We start from the raw sequence: 20,140 nt of genomic DNA, 5'->3' as shown, positions 1-20,140 counted from the left end.
ATTTCAATTTTTATTACCTTAAATTATGGTTTTTCATTGTTTGTTCTATACCATGATGTTGTTTTGGTTCTTAAAATCAATCTGACACTTTTAGGCCCGGTGCTCAAGCTGTCAGTTCGTGGCAAACTAGATGTTGGTAACACGAACAGCAGCGACATTAGCATTCTTAGGTTAATGCTTCTACTGAACAATGATAACAACGGTCACGCCTTTATGATAATAAACGACGGAAAGGTGTCACACTACCTGCTGGCTTATTTTCAACATATTAATATATGAGCCTCTTTAGCTCAGTGGTAGAGCGCTGGTCTCGTAAACCAGCGGTCGTGAGTTCAATCCTCACAGGAGGCAGGGAGATTTTTTTTTAAGCTAAATTACACCTTATCTTTTACGCAGTAGAGCGAATAAAGAGACAAAAGAAAGAACACAATTACTTCATAGCTGTGTTGTACTCTAGGGTTAGGATGACGATTGGCTCCATTGCTGATTCGCTCATAGTCGATAAAAAATCGATAAGTGCATGACTTCTCGCATCTATATTCGTTTTTTTTCATGATTTGGGGAGCCTTATCTATTCTGGGTTCTTTTGATTCACTTCGGCGCTTTCTATAACAAAGTTTTATTCAAATTGGCCGTTAAAATAGCCCAGGCCAAAGTGAAATAAGGAGGAGCCAAAATATAACTGTACTTCACAACTACCTTTATGAATAAACTTTATAGTCACAAGAAGGGATTTTCTCACAAGTAACTACTACCGAGAACTATAATCCGAAAAAAGAACATATAATCTATCTACATTTATAATCAGTAACAGCTCACCTGTCTAGATCTTGCCCTTGAAAGATCTGTACTTCCGGAACCCTTTGACGATCTCGGTGTACACATTTTTGGACGCTTCGTCACATGTCCGCAGCAGATAGCTGGCCGAATGCTTGTCGTACATCTCGATCAACCCGTAGCAAACGTTGTACACGGTTTGAGCGATCTTCTCGTGTAGCGTCGTTGGTCGTTTGCTCTGGATAATGAAATTGATGATCTGCGCCAGCACGTACGGTGCCATGATGCGAAGGTCCTTGGCGACCTTCTTGGCCGCGTGACTCATTATCCTGAAAAAGGGGAATCGTTGGATTAGTAACAATGATGTTAAGAATGGAAACATTGAAAGTTTTACTTTTCCAGAGGCAGCAACAGATCGGACAACGTCAGGATTTCAAAACTGTTCAATGGCTTGTCTATGGGGCGATCTTCTTTGTAGGAAATAACCGATGCGATCAATCCGTTGAAGACGTAAAAGTACTGCGGGAGGCGATGTGCCACGTAATTGGGCCGGATGATCATCATCAAGTAGAGCACGTCGCTGATTAGCCGATGAAGCTGGTAGAACGCTTTCTCCTCTCCGTCTTTGACGGCGTACTTCTTGATGTTGATACTGCTCAGGAATTCTAGCATGTGGTCCATAATCGATGGGACCAGGGTGAGCTGCAATAAAGTAAAAATAAGAATGAGGGGAAGTTTATATCAGGGCTGGTAGCGAAAATAAGTGCCAACAATAGTTATTACAGTGCTCAGATTTAAAAAAAATAGTGACTCACGGTTCTCTAAAAAGTGATTTGAAAACCCATGACCATCGCAGACACTATATTTTCTGTCTCTTCAATTTAGGTACTTAAACTTAACCAAATCAGATATTTATTACTACATTCATAACTAAATATTATGAGTCGTCATGTCCTTTTTAATGGGTAATCTTACCTTAGGATTGGAAACGACTGCAGCGAAGCAGCTCAGGATTTCCTCTAGACAGCTCCGATCGTCGAAGAACTTCTTCAACACGCACAGCGGTACGACCTCCTCGGCCACCACCTTTCCAAAAGACCTCACGAAGACTTTTTCTACGTCCTGGTTCACCCCGGAAGCAAAAGCGTTCTTCGCAAAAATGGAATAAACCCGCAGCACAAACTGTTTGGTGCGATAGCTTCGATCGGCGGTAGCTTCCTTTTTAAGTTGTTCGAAACGTGTGGCCAATTTCTCGTACGTTTGGTGGTGCGTGAGAAAGCTGGCAAAAACTTTAACGTTCTTCGATTGCATGTGGGCGGCATCTACGTCCGGATCATCGGTGGAATTGAAATCTGGCGCATATTCGGCTCGCAGTTGGGACAGGAAACTGGCCCAGCGATTTTCCACCACCAGTTCGATCCGTTCAGGGTCCAGTTTGAGAAAGTTTTTGTGCTGGAGAGCATTCGTTAGCAGCGTGCTCGACGATAGGCTGTCGACTTTGAGCTGTTGGGATAAAATTGTAAGAGAGGTTTTCACAAATAAGTTGTAGTACAAAAGCAAAAGGAATTCACGATTATTGTCCATAAAAAAAACATGCTACGACAATGATGATTATAATGTAGGTAGCTATCTAAATACAATCCAAGCTTCAACTTACCGCCTGGTCCACAAATTGCAGGAACACCTCTCGCAATTCCTCCGTCAGCTCCTTTTTGTTCGCGGCCTTGTAGTGGATGATCAGCGAACATCCCTTCAGCAGGTGGTTGAACAGTGCTACATCCGATTTTCTCACCTTTTTGGCAGACTTTCCACCAATGAACGACTCGATAGCGTCCACATACTCGGCCAGAAGGTCGCTCACCTGTTCCGCCGGTATCAGCTTCAGTCGGTTGGCGTTGCTCTTTTGCAGATAGAAGAAAATGGTCAGCACCAGTTCAACCCGTTCGTCGCTTTGTTCCAGGAATTGAGCCAAAGTTGTCCGGAGACTGTCGAAAGCTTCACTGGTTAGATAGGTCACCGTTTGGCGGATGAACGCCACCATGACTGGGGATGATTGGCCGAAAATTCTGATCAATGTGTCGATGTTGAGGAATTTCAGCAGATTCGGAACCATTCCGAAGGTAAGTTGTTCTGGAAAATGAATGAAAAGACGGTTTTAACGAAAAGCATTGCCGTACATTACAAGATAGGAATACTATTCCTATTCTGGGCGCTTTTGGTTTATGGGTTTCCTGAAAACTGCTATGGTCATATTTTGAAACAATATTCCTCGCTGTGCGCGGGATTAGGGCATTATGAAAAACGACGTGACCTAATTCCGCGCAATACTTTTTGGGATAAAACTCAATAATTATGCTAATATTTAAAAGGATTTCATAGAAACACAATGAAACATATCTGTAGTAAGTAGTTCCATGGAATATTGCATAAAAAATAAAATATTTTCAATAAAGGAAATTAAAAAAATGGCGTCGATTCAGACGGACCTCCACTGATTATTTGTTTACGCCGCGAAAAAATGCCTTATTTGCTTTTATTGATAATTCAAACTTATACTTAATAGTAATAGCATCAAATGGCATTGAAAGTTGTTGCAATATTATTGTGTATTTCCGTATTCAAATCGTTTTGTATGAAATGCGCGGATACGGTAGAATTGAAAAAAAATCCTGGCGTTATTCATAGTGAAATCCCTGAATGAGAGGATTCCTGAAGGAAGATCGAAAAAAAAATCTTGTAGGTAATCTTGAAGGATATTCTGGAAACATTCCTATAAAATTGTTAGGCTTAATTAAGAAGAAACATCTGAAATAATTTTTGAAAGTACCGTCATACGAGATGACTTGCAACGGAGGAGTGGCTTGCAACTCATGGTAGTTTATCATCATATTTCTCTATAAAATAAAAATATCAAAAGAAAATTTGCCATAAATCGGTCTTACAATACCTGTGACCCACAATTAAAGTAGTGGATGCAATTCAAGCTATTGTTGTAGTTATTTTTACAGATCAAAAATAACTCTTGAGCATGTCATGAAGACTGATACTTGATAAATGTCATCGTGGTCTAGAAACATTAAATAGTTTTAATTTTCAGAAGTAACACTCTAAATGGTGCTTCTGTAACTAATAAGTAATAACACCTCGCATTTTATTGTACGAAATACCGGGTACCCACTCCAAGGGCTGAAAATCTCCCTAATAAAGATAACTCAGGGTGTCGACTCAATTTTGAAAATAAAATTCCCTGACTTTCCCTGACCTTCCAGTCCTTTTCCAGAAAAATTCCAGATCAATAAATTGGTTGATTTGAACCATAGACGACAAAAAGACATATTAGTCGGGCTCAGAATACGCAGGTACCACTTCTAGTACTACATTTGGTCCGTTGGCACTACAAAAGTAACCTAAGTTTGACATATCGCAGAACATTTTCATGGTATTCTAGATTTTGATCTAGGATACTCAACTTAAGGATTTTAACTGTGATTTTGTGACTTTCTCTAGACTGGAAAAGCAACAAAATCGCAGCTAGATTTTATTACTTCATTACTATTACTTCAAGCGCCATATTTTTTTTTTTTTTTGAATACTATGAACATGGAGGTCTTTATCTCGTATGTGTTTAAACCGTGGTAATTACAATATGTACAAGAAGATAAATATCTGAATATTTTTGCATAAAGTATATTTTTATGTTATATGTAGTATGAATAAACGGAGCTTTTACTTTACTCAAAAACATCTGCTAGATAATTTTCTAGAGGTTTTTTTTTAACCCTCTAATACCCAAATTTTTATTTTCGATTTAAATATTATTTTTCGTTATCTAAAATCGTTCTAAACACGTTTTGGGCATTTATTTATTTTTATTCGCAAATTTGTAAATTTTGGTTTTTGATTTTTATAATTTTTATTTTTGAACATCCCTAGCTTTTTTCATTTTTTCTTGAAGCCTTTTCTAGTTGTTGATTTTTGGCAATAATAAAAATTTAAATTGTTACGGTATTTTTAAAAATATTAAATTTTTAATTTTTTTTCGGAGCGTATTTTATTTTCCGTGTAACTAACGGAAAAACAGGTTTTAAATGATTTTAATACCACCAGGCTCTTCGTTTGTGATAGGTTAATCGTAGAAAAATATAAAAGGTACGATTTTTTATATTACACGTTAAATGAAGCCCAGGCATTTGTAGGTTATATAAGAATGCAATTTTTCAAACAATTTCTAAAAATACAAAAATGTTTCAAAAGTCATAAAAAACTTTTCTTATATGCGTGTTATGAGTCAAGGTATAAGCCAAAAATAAAATCATTTTGATTTGTGAGCTACGAAAAAATACACAAAATTCCAAAGTGTACCCCGTCTAAAGGCGGGGTTGGGTATTAGAGGGTTAAAGCAAGTATGAAACTGAGCACTTCATTATTGTCTTTTAAAGCATGAAGATTTGTATGCAATGATGAAACTTGATTAGATATTCTGAAAATTCTGAGTAATCTACTAATCATACTTAGTTGAAATCTACAAGCGCAAGTATCTAAACTACCTCAGAAATGATTCCACAAATTTCAGAGATAATGATTATACTAAAATTTTATATAAGGCGCTCTTTTTACTAAAATTAGATCCTTCGAAAATTCTAGCTGCTTTTTTTCAGGTAAAATTTCCAGGTTTTACTATTTCATAAACTATTTCTCCAATAATTCCAGTAATCGAATCTCCAGATGCTTCTCTAAAAAAATTTGAAGAATTTCATCAAAAATACTTATTTTTTCAAGAATCACGATTTTTTTCCCCAAAAATTCATATGTTATTTTTTATACAAATACTTCAAATATTTTTCTGTGATGATTCGTTACAGCTTATTTGTTTTACTACATTTTATTTTTACTTTGGAGGAATTATTAGAGTATGTATATGAAAGAAGACTAATTGAATTGAATACTTAATTTCGCAATGCAAAAGAAAAAAAGATATACTAAAAATCACAAGTGAGGCGAGCAAGTAAAACTGTAATATGTTACTTATCTTGTGACAGATAGGTCTATTTAATCTGCGAAGTCTTCAGTTTGGAGTGCTTTTTTATTTGTTTTAATTAATATTCTAGACTTCCGATGTAATTCTTGGTTTCTTCCCCGAAATATTAATTTAAAGACTTATTCAGTAATTCATTATTGATTTAATAATAATTAGTCTGATGTCTTTCTTAAATTGGTCGTGCCTCCAGCAATGCTCTGAGGATGTGGTTCAAGAATCTTTCAATCAATCTATGTGTATCTTCAAGAAATATCGAGAAATATACATTGATTATTGAAGAAATTTCTTAAAACCAAATCCCTTGTATTCCTTCCTAGATATTTTCTGGATTCCTAAAAATATCTTCCGAGGAATTATTCAAAAATTTCTCGGAGTGATATCTTTAGTATGTCCAAAACAGAAGTAAATAGGTAGACAGTGTAGGATTTACTCTATAGCATGAACAGCTGATGAAGACCGAAACCATTAGTAGATCGCAACGTTCGATAAATGCTACGGTTTTAAGTTATTTTCACCGAAAAAAGCCAATTAATCATCAACAAAATTATGAAAACAAAAATAATCCTGACATAAAAAGAAATTTTCAGAAAAAAAATCATGAGGAATCTCTTTAAAAAGCTCTAGAATTTCTGAGAAATTTTAAAAGTTCTTTCTAAAAAAATGTGAGCTCCTGATAAAACTCCTGAAGTAACGCTTTTACCCTAATTAATCACATTTTAAAAATTTTAAGTTCTGGAAATTTTTATATAGAATAATAAATAGTTAACTATGGATACCAGCTTTTTCTCTTTTCTCTGCTATTTCGAAAGATTGATTCCCCATTCGTCCAGAAAATTTATCACATTCAATGTAAACATAATGATTCGTTCCTATTGTATTGCTGAGTTAGTCTAATTTATAACTTTGCAGACAGTTAACTCGATTGATGTTGTAGTACAGTATCAATAGATATTTTTTTCCCTGACCTGTAGTGAAATTCCCTGACTTTCCAGGTCAAAAATTGAATTCCCTGACATTCCCTGACTTTCCAGGTTTTTCCAGGTAGTCGACACCCTGATAACTAACTAACCGGGTACCCTCGTTAGTTTGATCACATTCAAACTGAACACTTTTCAATTTGTACCCCGCTAATTTGCACATCGTTCAGATTAAAAATGGTTCAAATGTCATGTAGCTCATGGAATGGAGTATAGTGAGATGGAACAGTAGAAGCATTAACCTAAGAATGCTAATGTCGCTGCTGTTCGTGTTACCAACATCTAGTTTGCCACGAACTGACAGCGTGAGTACCGGGCATCAAAGTGTCAAATAAATTATAAAAACCAAAACAACGACATGGTATTGAACAAACAATGAAAAACCATAATTTAAGGTAATAATAATTAGAATCAGTTTTGTGACAACAGCGCCACTAGCGTTCTACTACTAATATTTCTATTGATGGAACGCTGTGGAACGGAACGCAGAATCAAAACAAAACAGCGAAAGAGGTAGCCAGAAAGACGGATCTAGGGTAACCAGAAGTTCAAATTAAAAATGAGCCCCGTTGGTTTGCATGAGGTACCGTTCTAATTAGCGGGGGTGCACGGTAGTAACAAAAACATTTTAAATAAAATACTTGTTTGAAAATGCTCCTACGCGGGGTTCTAAAAAAGTGCAATACTTTTGTTGTAGGTCTACATCATAAGCAAAACGGTGGTAATTCATCAATCAAAAACAAACACCCGGTAGAAATATTGTTCAGTATAGATATAGGATCTTGAAGATTACACCTCATTTTCTCGCATAAAAATAATTTAGTTTCGTACAAATAAGTAATCAAAGTTGTTTTGTATTTGTTGGTATGAATAACAATTCTAACGAGTGCGACTTATGAAAGATATCGAAATTTCGCCAGAGATTTCAGTTCCGATTTTTGTGGATACTCTTTCGAAAATCCTTCCAAGATTTCATTCAGAATACCATCAGGGTTTTCCTCAAGTACTCAAATTCCACAATACATTTTAAAATTTTCTCTTAACCAGAGATTCGTTCTGGAATATCTCCAAGAATTGTTTCATAAATTACTCCAGGGATTCCTGCAAGAATTTTTCTAAAAAATTTCAGAGATTTTTCGAGTTATGTCTTCAGGATTTTTTCCATAAATTCCTCCAGATCTCTACAGCAGCGATATATCCACGGATTCCTGAAAGAATTAAACCAGTAAATTCTCCAAGAATTTATTTATATAGAGGGTCGAGTCGATCAAAATGACTCGATTTGAATCAGCTCGATTTACAAAATAGACCCAGTTCCGATAGAAATCCATCCCATTACTCCAGGAATTTTACTAGAGACACCTCCAGGACTCCTCCGGAGATTCCTCTAGAAAATTTTCTACAGGGCTTCTTTAAGAGATTTTTACAGGTGTTTCTCCAGAAATTTAGCAATTTCGTCAGAGATTATTCCAGCCATTTCTCTAGGCAATCCTCCAGTGAAGTCACTATAGCGAAGAAATTTACCAGGGATTTCTCCAAAGATGCCTCCAAGGATTCCTCAAACAATTTATTCTGGTAATCCTTCACAGATTCTCACAGATTTTTTTTCCAGAGTTTCCTCTGAGGAAATTTCTACAAGAATTTCTCCTGAACTTTATCCAGCAATTTCTTCAGAAATTTCTCCAAGGATTACTCCAGAAAACTCTTTGCACAGGTTCGCCCAAAAATAGTTCCACTTTTTTGAGGAATTCCTCTAGATATTTCTTCGGGTATTCTTCCAAAGACTCCAATATTAATTTCTCCAGGTATTCTCCCAGATGTTTCTCTAGGACTTTTTTTTAAGGAATCCTTCATGAAAAATCCTGGATGAATCCCTGTAACAGCTGCTAGAGGAATTTTTTTGAAAATTTCTGGAGGAATCTCATTGAAAATATTACCGGATCAATCTATGGATGAATCTCTGGAGTGATTCCTGCAGGAACTCCTTGTGTAATCTCATGTAATCTCATCTCTAGAGAAATCCCTGTAGAACCACTTCTGAATCTTTGGAATAATCCTTGGTGAAATCCGTGAAGGAAAACCTGGTACAATTCCTAGAGGAATTGCTAAAGGTACTCCTGGAGTTCTATTTATGCCGGTCTTAAAAATCTGGTTGCAAAATGCAAACAGTTCGGCATACATTTTTAATGCGTTTTTTGGCTGATTCTGCCTTTTCAGATTATACCTTATGTTATAACTTCCCAGGTACTGTAGAATATAGTTGTTTTCTGAAATACACCTCAAAATTCGCGCTTATTTACAAAAATCCATGAGATCCAGATTTGTATAGAAATTTCAAACATTGTCCATCCCACAGATGTGGACCAGTTTTTATCGACTCATATTATGGATCAGAAGACTGTAACAGCAAATTAACTGCGATGTAAATGAAGAGTCTTTTAGTGAAAGCACACCGTAACTTAGGGTGAAATTAATCCATAAATATTGCATTGTCAAGAATTTAGCAACCACATTTGGATTCAGGGAGCCCAAATTCAGTATGTATAGTTGTTTAGCACTATACCATTAAATTCCACTAGAGTTTGTATCTTTTGACAGATACGCGTACCTCAACTGTAAGGCGAGATTAAGATTTCAGTGCCATGTACTAGACTCGACTTGAAGATAACCATCCTATGCACACATTATATATTTGAACTAGGTATAATCATTCCATACCCCATTTTTGTAGAAACATAAAATTTAGAAGCTATTAGGTACATCCCTTCTCCCTACAAAAGAACTTTCAATTTAAGAGTTGTAAGGTACATCACGGGAACGATTAGTAGGTATCAAGTTGAAAAGTCATGTATTGCCGTTGCCGTGGTCTCTGTTGAGTAGCGTCGTAGATACCTGTTTGCCAATTTCTCTAGACTCTCCGCTACATCCAATTTCCAAGGCGAAGAAACATTTCTCAAAATTTTGGTATCGGCCGTCATAATTGTATGACCCTCTGAAAAGACATGCTCTTCTACCTTAGATTTGAAATCGTGAGTCATCCCCTAGTTTATCGTCTTCTGAGCTTTTCCTGTTTCCGCTAAGTGTTGCTTGAAGCTTCGATCGATTCCGAAATTCATTAGCTTTGGGCGGAGCTCTTTGCTGATGTGTCGTATGGGATGGAGACTCTCTTCATGGGTTCGGTGATAGGGGTGAGTGTCGTCAAAGCACTCCAAAGCACTGTATCTTTCCTTTTTGTCGATGGCTTTTTCGTTCTATCCTTGTATCCGTTGATCCTTGCCGTCTCGTATATATATTCCAGTTCCTTGGCTTTTTCGTCTTCGCTGAGGGGTAGAGTCTGCATCCTATGGATCATGTGGTGAAATGCTGCCATCTTATGCTGGAACGAATGACTCGCTGGGTGTTTGTAGGCTTCCTATAGATCTCGAGGTTGTAAGATGAACTTTCTTCCCTGGTGACAAGTAGATCCAACAACGATAGTTTTCCATCCCTCTCTTCCTCGTGGGTGAACTTGATATTGTTGTGTACGCTGTTGATTGTATCCAAAATCCTAGTCAGATCGTGCCGCTTGATAACGCTGAAAATGTCGTCGACGTATCTGCACCATTTATCCGGTAATACTCCTTGTTTCTTTAAATTTTCCTCAAAATTCGCCATGAATAGTTTGCACAAAAACGGTAAGAGAGGGTTTTCTCCTTTCGTCTGTTTGTAAAAATTTCCTCGAAATTTTAAGCACCATCAGCAAAAAATGATTTTTCGTGTCAAAAATCAACATTTTTCGCACGGATATATTCTAGCAATATTAACAACTTTCAAATTAAATCGTTTAACATTATTTTCATTTGATAAAATCATTCTTTATATTGAAAACACAAGACCTCGTGAGCGGTTATTGGTTTTTTTTGTGTGTTTCAATAACCGCTCATGCAAAAAATCAAACAAAATTTTAAAGAAATTCCGATTTTAGTATACAGCTTTCTTTATTGCAGTAGTAGCTATAGTTTGATTATAAAAATATCAAGATAAATAACGAAATTAGAAATAATGCATTTTTGACTAAGTCTGTCACGAAATCGTGAAACCGTGAGCGGAAAAAGGAACACTTAGATGCAGTAACAAACGCAATTTAATATGTTTTTATGACAGTTTTTCAAATTCTTCTTATTTTGCCGCTGATTACCTATACTTGGAGCTACATTGTAACATAAAAATAGTATTGATCGACACAATAGTTATTTGTATAATAAACATTTGAAAACATAGCTTCCCTTAAATGAGCGGAATCTGGAGCACTGATGGTAGTTCTCGTCCATGCACAATTTCTCCAACCGTCCTGACCATTCCTTTCCATGCTGCATCCGTCCTTTGGGGTAATAACCAGTCTCCGAGAAGGATTCCCTTTACCGGAATGCTGGGGAAAAGAGCCGCTGCGTCGAAAGAAACCATCATCTCATCATCTTCGATGTGTTTCTGGGAGAACTCCTTGGTGATTTCAACTGACCTAGCGGGGAATGGATTCGGCATACTCTGGAATTCCTTGACTAGCCATTTCGCCAGTTTATGAGTGGGGGATCCGCCGGCCGAAATGATTTCTCGCATTTCATTTCCCGGCTTGTAAATCTTCGGAAGTCCTTTAATCAGTGAAATAATAGGGTTTGACTCTTTCAAACGAGCCTCGCCAATGATCGCCTTGCAGGGTTTTGTCTGTAAGCTTGATGAGTCCGGGTAGTGGATCCACTGTCAAATGTCGGTAGGGGCCTTCTTCTTCGACATTTGTTCGTCGTAATCCGTCTTGTCCGTGATGACGATTGCGTTGCCTTTATCCGCCTTGATGTAGAACACTGGTTTATCCTTAAGTTCTTTCACAATCCTCGTCTCGTCCTTGTCTACTTTGCTGCGTTGTCCTGTTGTAATGGCGTTTGCTACGATGTTCCTTGTTGTGTTCTAGTCCGTTGAGTGATCACTCCGAAATGGGATTACTTGATTTTTTATTTTAAAGATGATGTTTGCGCTGACCAACAAAAGTTTTCGTTTTAGTACAAGTGTACATATTCACCACTACAAGAGCAATAGTTAGATAACTAGTGTCCAAGTCGAGCAGTCCTGATAAGCGTAGATATAGTTATGGGGCTCAGCACAAAAATGTACCTTTCCCTTTCACTCTTTTACGAAATTCGTAAACAACAAGGCCAGTAAACGTCAAAATCGCATACAAAATCAAAACAATGCGGAGCCCAATACCTCTCTAACCAAAGCGAATTATCGGAATTATCAGTCTACTTCATATTCACATATTATATCGATCGCTTCACGACCGACGATAGGGCCGATCGCAGGCAGAAACTCGATGTCGCAGCTGGTCAATCAACCAGCAAAATTGTAGATTTAGTTATGTCGAATTCGTTTTTGAACCCAGGTTGGAACTGGCGCAACCCGTTCTGAATCACAGTTTCAACCCCAACCCGATTCAGGTTTGACCGAACTACAATTTGCTTGACGTTTGTTTGTTTATGTGTTGATCACCGACCCAGTTCCAAAAAACGAAAACGACATTAGTCTAAAATAAACCGTTCGCATGATCATATCTTTTTGATAATTGTCGCGTGTATGCCTTTGTTAAATTGTAAAAAAAGTGCAATAAATTCACTCCGTAAAAGTGTTGTCCGACGACTTAGATCAAGATCGTGAAGTCCATTAGGATCGTGAGTAAACAGATGATTTTTATCACTAAAATCACATCTGTATGGAAATTTCGATACATGAGCCAATGAAGCTCACCGTCATACTTGTTTTTCTGAATTTAGTTGTTTAGCATTGTCAACATTATGGAAAACAGACCAGAAAAAACGTGAAATATGATCAATTTCACCAGATATTACGTACGTTTTGGTGTTTCTTTAGGAATTGTCTTATCTTTGATTCATAACTGTGGTATGGTTTCAATATTATAAATGATTGCAATGCTTTATAGATTTATGGTTCACGTGGGTAAAATGTGTTCTGCGTAATTGCAACTCAACTTGATGAGATATTCTCCGTTCAATCCAACACTGATTCATATCTATGTACTATCCATAACTGTGGAGCGGCTGTACTTCCAGTAATACTCAATCTCTGAAATGATTTTCGGAGAAATTCCTTGAAGGATCTCAGGAAAAATATCTAGAGAAAAATAAAAAAGAATCCCATGAAAAATTTAGGAGAAATAAAAAGATTCCATGGCAGAAAATTTTAAGATGGAATATAACTAGCATTTTTGTTGATGAATCCGTCGAATGATGTTTTGTGAGATCTTTGACGGAAGCCTGATTAATTGGCAGAGTCCAACTCTCTAAATTACCCAATAAATCAAAGAACAAATGACTTGTGAAAGTTGCGTTTTCGAATTTGGTTTCAGAGGCCATGAATTTTCTTGGGAGTAAAACCAACACTGTATACATTCTACAAGTTCGATCACATGTGAATTACCACTAATTGTAAATTCAACTGATGGTGTAAAACGCTTTTGGCAACCTGAATTCATATGCAAAACACGTTAATTTACAAATTGTCCAACTTTTTTGACGTTGGATAACGTCCTTCGGCAACATATGGGGGTACAATTGGGTCCTAAAATTTTTAATAAAATCTTGTTTTTATTTAAAAAACCGAAAGAGCATGTTAATTCAACTATTTTAGCATTTTTTCCCGCTCAAATAACGGCTATAACATATTTAAACTTTAATTTAAAAATTGGGTCCATAAATGAACCTTGACACTTGAGATCATGTTTGACGTTCGCTTAGTCGACAAAAACATCACAGGGATTTTAGTTTCAACACTGGGGTTGTTCCTATCTGACATTACGGAAGGGACACGGAAATCAAAATACACCCAAAATTTGAGTTTAAGCCTAGAGGTGTAGCAAAATCTAAAAAAATGTTTTTTCGACTTAAACCAACGGAAAACATTAGAAAATTGAGTAAACATGTGTTTTTGGCCTAACCTTAAGCGTTTGGCACTAAAATCGGAACAGGGCTTTAGGACCCTATTTCAAAAAACGAAAAATTGAGCATGTAACGAAAAGTGGTCAGGTTTTGACCGCTAATAACTCAGCCATTTATCGATAGATTTTCAATATTTATACATCAATCGATCGGAAATTTATCTACGCGTCGATTCAAATGGAGGACACTATTGATTATTGGCAACAAACTATTGAAAAATCGTGAAATGTTGACCCCTTTCTTATCTAACCAATCACGTTCAAGCACATTTTTGGGTTCCGCTTCCCCCTATAAAAGCGCACCGGTCCTGCTTCTTCCCTCAGTCTTCTTTTTGCGGTCGGACTGTTCGGGCGGGCGAGTCATTTTCGCTTTGCGTTTGCTCCTGCCGCCACAGTTCAATTTGTGTCGTCGGAAGAGGAAGACGCAAGGTTGATTTGCGGCGGCGATGACGATGGCTTGGGCGCTTCTCCGAGCGGCGAACTACTGTCGCTCGGAAAAGCGTCCAACCCGTCGTTATCGCCGCCGCAAATTTATCCGCGCTTACAGATTTCGACTTTGAATTCAGCATCGGTGGTCAAGAAGCAAGCCCGATAGGAACGAAATACCACAGGCCCTCTGAGTTGCTGATCCGAGGAGCTGCTTCTAATCGAGTGTCGGACTTGTGAAATCGCTCAAGATTTTAAGAGTGGTCATCGTTTGCAGATTTCGACTTATGCCCGGTAATCAACAACCCGTTGCTCATGTGCGCCATCCACGTTACGTCATTTAGCTGGTTCGTCGTATAAGCAAATCGGCGCTTTTCAGGGCCATCAAATGTGTTGAAAAGAGTTGAAAGAATAATATTTACGACCTTATTACATCTTATATTTCTCAATCAATCTCACAGCTTCATACAAAATTTAATTTGTCATGAATAATTGATGGCACGACAATTTGATACTGTATTCACGGACGCTGCTGCAGTGCCGTCACAACATTTCACAACGATTGTAAAATAGAGTGGCATTTCCAACAGCTTCTTAGACTTGCCATATTTTATGAGAACATATGAAACAAAACTGCGACATATTTAGAATGCTTCTTAAAAGAAATTCTCATTGAACAATTTTCATCATTTTGGCACCCATGGATCAGAAATTTTTCTTCATACAAAAGAAAACTATTGATTATCAGTAGCTAACCATTGAATATTTGAAATCTTTCTACGAATCAACTCCAATAATTAAAACTATTGATTTTCATGAATAAACTATTGAAAAATCGATAAATATCAAGGCAAGTCTTATTTTCCATAGAAAAGCACATTTTTCTTGTGTATTCCTAGCACAGACATCATTGCTCGATATCTTAGCCACTTTCGTCATGCAAAGGGAAACGCCCCTTTCGGTCTTCTTTTTACTCCTCTTTATTCTATCGTGTTCAGTCGAAGCCAACCAAGTTTCAATGAGCCCCGCGCACATCAGTCAATCGTCGACCAGCAATTGGAGAAGGACTCCTATCGGAATAAATTTTACACATTCGTCGCTGCCGCTGCTTCTGCTCTTGTTTATTCCCAACCCAAGCTAAATGCTGCGGGTTCCGTGAAATCGCTCATCATGGCCATGGGCATCCAGCTAGACCATCAAATTCGTGGAGAACTCGTCTAGAAACCTTGAAAATTTCCGTCGGAGGAGTGACCGCATTTCGATCGTCTTCGGTAATCTTTTGGTGTGTTTCTGTCTAACAATGGATTGACAACCCAGTTCGATCGACGGTGACTAGCCCCAACCGTCCTTTTCAGGACGACCATTTCATTTTGAAAGAGTTTTGAGAATTTTCCACCGTGAAGAGCGACATTACTGTTGATTGGATGTGATTGATTCAGATTTTGGTCAGTAATTTGCATGCAATCATTTATCACGGCTAAATAATGCTTCTCGAGAATCACAGTGTCAAGAAATAAAATTCCCATTGTGTGCGCGCGGTCAGGTAAATCGCGAACGGCACTTGAATTAAGAATCCATCACGGTTTGCCTCGCATTTAGTGATGATTGAATGAAGCCGTTGTCGTCGTCGCATGCTAGAGCGATCAGTATCAATTTGGCGAACAAAGAGCTTAAACTTATCAGCAACAGCTTTGTTGAAGTTTTGATTTGGTAAAAAATTGTCGATCGAAACGAAATACACACACAGAGAAGACTGCAAAAATGCTACCGCCGCCCGACCCGAGCGACGGGTACCTAGATAAAACTTTGTTTGCCATTTATCTCCGTTGAAAACTTATCATTCGAAATTACAATCGATAACTAAATATTAATTATTCAATTGTAGCTCTGTAAAGGGTTGTTGTTTGAAATTGTGCTTCAATTTAATTTAAGCGCCTTCGCCACGGATACGACGAGCCAGCTGGATGTACTTCGGCATGATGGTGACACGCTTGTCGTGGATCGCGTACAGGTTGGTATCCTCAAACAAACCGACCAGTTTGGCCACGCTCGCTTCCTGCAGGGCTATGACGGTCGCGCTCTGAAATCGCAGATCGGTCTTAAGGTGACACGGGAGACCGTGTTATATTTCCTAGCTTTTGTCTCACTCTAACAATTTGTAACCGTTCGGCGGAAATGCTCGAGGTGTTGTGACAACCGGTGGCTTTAGCGCCACTCTCGAATCCGAGAGACCACCGGCCGATTTTTATTTGCCCGACTACTGATGACCTTTAACCTCAGGGGTCCTCGAACGGTCGCTGGCTCAAACTCAAATTCAAAGCGCAAAACTAAAAAAGACTGGCTTTTCCCCTCCGGACTACAAACCCACTGAAACTCGTTCAACCCTCTGGTCTCAACAGAAAAAACTAAAAATGAGGATGAAAATCGAATATTAACGGAACGGAACTTAGAGCAATTGGAATGACTTCCTCTATTGCACCTAAACGGAAACGGAATGAATAACAACGGAAACTACTCGATTTTCATAAAACATCACAAATAATTCATTAATTTATTGACTTCGGGTTGGACTTTAGGTTGGGTTTGGAAGGGATATCAATTTACTAGATCATGGCCATGTCTAACTCTAACACATACCTGCGCAGGATTTTTCTTCGTCGACTTGTTGCTCGTTGCCAGGAACCTCGGCGATGGCGGCAGAAACCTTCGTAGCGATGGCGACGAGAACCTCCGTTGAAATGGCGGCGAAGGGGAGCAATTCGCCGTCGCTGCCTGATTAGCTTGCAGCGAAGTGAATCCGTGCTGGTATGGCCGAAATTAAAGTTGCGAAGTGGGTGGCGGCTGGACGGATGGCCTCCGATTTCTTCCGGAGAGCGATTCGCGACGACTGTTGTCGTGCGGCCCGGGAATTGACCGTCTTCCTCCGGACAAGGGCCAACGTACCTTCGTGCGGCCTCGCGTATGGCGCTCTGACCGCCCGCGATGAAATGTACCCTCACCGTCGGTTCAGGTCCGGAATCGTGGTGCGCAATTGGCGACGCAACGCACGATCCGCGCTCTCCAATATGGTGGTCCTAGAACTGACGTAAAGGGGACCTCCGTCGATTGATTGGCGATCGACGGTCGTTCTTCGCTCCTCTTTCTGGCGAAACACCACACTCCGTTTAGCTACCCCTAAGGGCGGGCCTTGACGGTTGCACGGACTCAGTAAACTCCACAAAATACTCTTCGTCGACTCCGGTCGACTCACGAACTCCAGCCCTACCCAAAAAGCGCTAAGCGCTGGAAAGTCCAACACGAAATTTTCTTAATTATTTAAAATGAAAAATATTGACATTATAATGGAAATTACCTTTTTGAGTGTAAACTTGCACTAATAAAATCAAAAGTCGCGAATATCGGACTCACCGACTACAAACGAATCTCTAAAGAACAAACAAATCACATAAAAACCGTTTAGTACATTTTAAAAGACATCACTCCAATCACTTTTTACCTCTACAGAAAAACGTTTTTAACAAAGGTCACTACTAATAGAAATTATAAAATTGAAACTTTGACCTGAACTCGCGAAACTTCTGAATACCAGCCGATTTGGAAGCGAAATGACCGAGTCTCAGTTATACAACATACAAGAAACCTACTTACATAAAGAGCCTATTCTTTAATCTTTTTGCGCCCAAATTAAATTTGAAATGGCGAGAGTTCGCGCCTTCGGTAAACGAACAAGCTAAACGAATAAAAACATTACAAAGGTTTTCACATCACTACACGTATCCCATACTGGGTGACGTCAATTTAGTACATTTAGCCAAGACACAAACCTTATCGATACTTTACGTAACACTGAGCTCAATCAAATTCAAATTCAAGTGATTTTGCTTAAAAAAATAAAAACGTCAAAAGTTCACAAACTTTTCACTATATTTTTTTAAGAAAAAACGTAAAACGTTACATCACACCACCAGGTTTTATGAAAATTTGATCAGTGAAACTGATCAAATTTTCATAACTCACAATCTAATGTAACCAAAACGCTAATAGAAATTCTCTCATCTCATGCAGTTGGATCAATTTTCAATAAACTAATCAGAGTTTTACGCTAGCGATAGAGTGTTCACATACTACACCTCGATTAGTACAATGGAACTTGTCCATCACATTTGCCAATCGAAGCCTAACGAAACGACTTACTGCATCATCAATACCCGATTGACACATTTACAATAAGTACTTATCAAAACTGGATCATCAGAACACATCAGAACTTCACTTCTGACACCTTTCCCTGATTTTCCCTAAACTGACAAAAAAAAATGAATTCTAGTCTCAAAAAAAAATTTCGACCAGTCTAGAATTCGAAAAAGAAAGCGCACAACCCTATTCACGAAGTAAACTGACAGCATTGAAACTTGCATGCAACTCATCGCACTGTCACCAACTGACACTGTGGAAAACATCGCACTGTCATCCGGCAGATGACGGATGCGAAAAACATCGCACTGTCAGTGGTATGAAGATAAACAAAAACAAAAAGAACAAGAAACATCAGTTTCCTGTTAGAATGTAAGAAAAAGTGAAAGTTTCGGACAAGCTGCGTCGTGGGACTCAACATTTCCACCTCTACTGGCTAAACCTGGGGAGTACAAGGTATAAATTACTTTTAGGTATAGTTACTAATCATCTCTTATTTCTTTTCAGGCTTTTCATCGTGGGATTTATCTTCTACCGACCTCCGTCGGGAAAACTTCAACTGGAAAAAAAACCACGAGCCTACTTTGCATGTGGAGAGCTGCACCGGAGCCAACTCTCCCATCGCTAACGAAGATGGGTCTAGGACTTACCGCGAATTTTTTCGAAATCGTCTCCCGGAACGTGCCCGGTTGATATTAACAATCTCCGGATGATCTCCGCGGAATACTAACCCGAGTGCCTCATCATCTACGGCTGCGACCAGGAATAAACCCGATCGAATGCGGAAACCAATAGAAGATCTCCAAGGAACCCCAACGCCGACGTCAGAGGATCCGAAGCAGCCGATTGGAAACGCGATTGGAGTGGAAAAATTCTTCGAAAGGACTACCCGGAATCGAGATAACGAAATGTACGATATTCCGGATCCAATTATCACCGGCGTACGTGTTTTGACGGTAATTATAATGCGATTGCTTTCTTTTTAGGTTATCAATAGGAAACAGGCAAGTAATCGCGCACGATTGCCTCAACTACCGCCACGGATTCGCTTCCGCGATGGAACCGACGGCCAGCAAAAACGGCGTAGGAGTGTACCTACGGCCACGAATCCTTGATGGATGGACCTGCTGGATTAAAATCGGGTGAGTCAGTTCCAATTTATTTAACTAATATAGTTTTAGTACTAACGCCCTAATTGCAGTCGTAATAACCCTATTTACGCGTTCAGTATTATTCACCTGTGGGTGATAGGCAGGTGTCAGCCAATGCTTTACTCCATATGCGTTCAGTAATTTCGCGAATTCTTTAGATGTAAATTGCGTGCCGTTATCGGTTAGTACCATTTCTGGTACACCAAACAGTAAAAATACAGCTTGTTCTAAAAATTGAACTAATGTTGTTGCTGTCGCTTGTCGGAATGGTTGGATTAACACGAATTTCGTGAATACGTCTGTTACAACCAGCATACAAGTATTTCTACCTTTTCCTGAAGCCGGAAACGGTCCAACATAATCAAGTGTGATAAGCTGCCATGGGTGATCACAAAATTTCTTCTGCGAACCCATTGGGGGTGTACTATTTACATTGACTGCCTTAGCCATCTTACACTGAACACACGATTTACAGTAAGCTTTCGCGTCAGCTGCCATTCCGGGCCAGAAGTGTTTTTCCTTAAGCGTATTGAGAGTTTTATCGTATCCTAAGTGGGCTGGGTCATGAATTAGACGAATTATTTCCGGACGGTCG

General features: G+C 38.7%; 1 protein-coding gene and 1 non-coding gene across 2 annotated transcripts in view; one reads left to right on the top strand and one right to left on the bottom strand.

Annotated features, from left to right (window-relative positions):
- Nucleotides 1–279: 279 nt before the first annotated feature.
- On the top strand, nucleotides 280–351 carry Trnat-cgu. The gene has a single exon. It is a non-coding gene; the product is annotated as a tRNA-Thr (tRNA).
- A 411-nt stretch (nucleotides 352–762) lies between these two features.
- LOC5568958 overlaps nucleotides 763–20,140 on the bottom strand; it is a 29,355-nt gene continuing 9,977 nt past the window's right edge. Inside the window, exons 2-5 of the mRNA XM_021854062.1 lie at nucleotides 2,435–2,907; nucleotides 1,753–2,280; nucleotides 1,172–1,479; nucleotides 763–1,106 (exon numbers count right to left, since the gene is read on the bottom strand). Of these exons, the coding sequence (XP_021709754.1) occupies nucleotides 824–1,106; nucleotides 1,172–1,479; nucleotides 1,753–2,280; nucleotides 2,435–2,907 (1,592 nt within the window). The 3' untranslated portion in view covers nucleotides 763–823. The remainder of the gene's footprint in view (nucleotides 1,107–1,171; nucleotides 1,480–1,752; nucleotides 2,281–2,434; nucleotides 2,908–20,140) is intronic.

Source organism: Aedes aegypti, chromosome 3 (genome assembly GCF_002204515.2).
Source record: "Aedes aegypti strain LVP_AGWG chromosome 3, AaegL5.0 Primary Assembly, whole genome shotgun sequence".
Taxonomy (NCBI): domain Eukaryota; kingdom Metazoa; phylum Arthropoda; class Insecta; order Diptera; family Culicidae; genus Aedes; species Aedes aegypti.
This window is presented reverse-complemented; position numbering and strand designations above follow the sequence as displayed.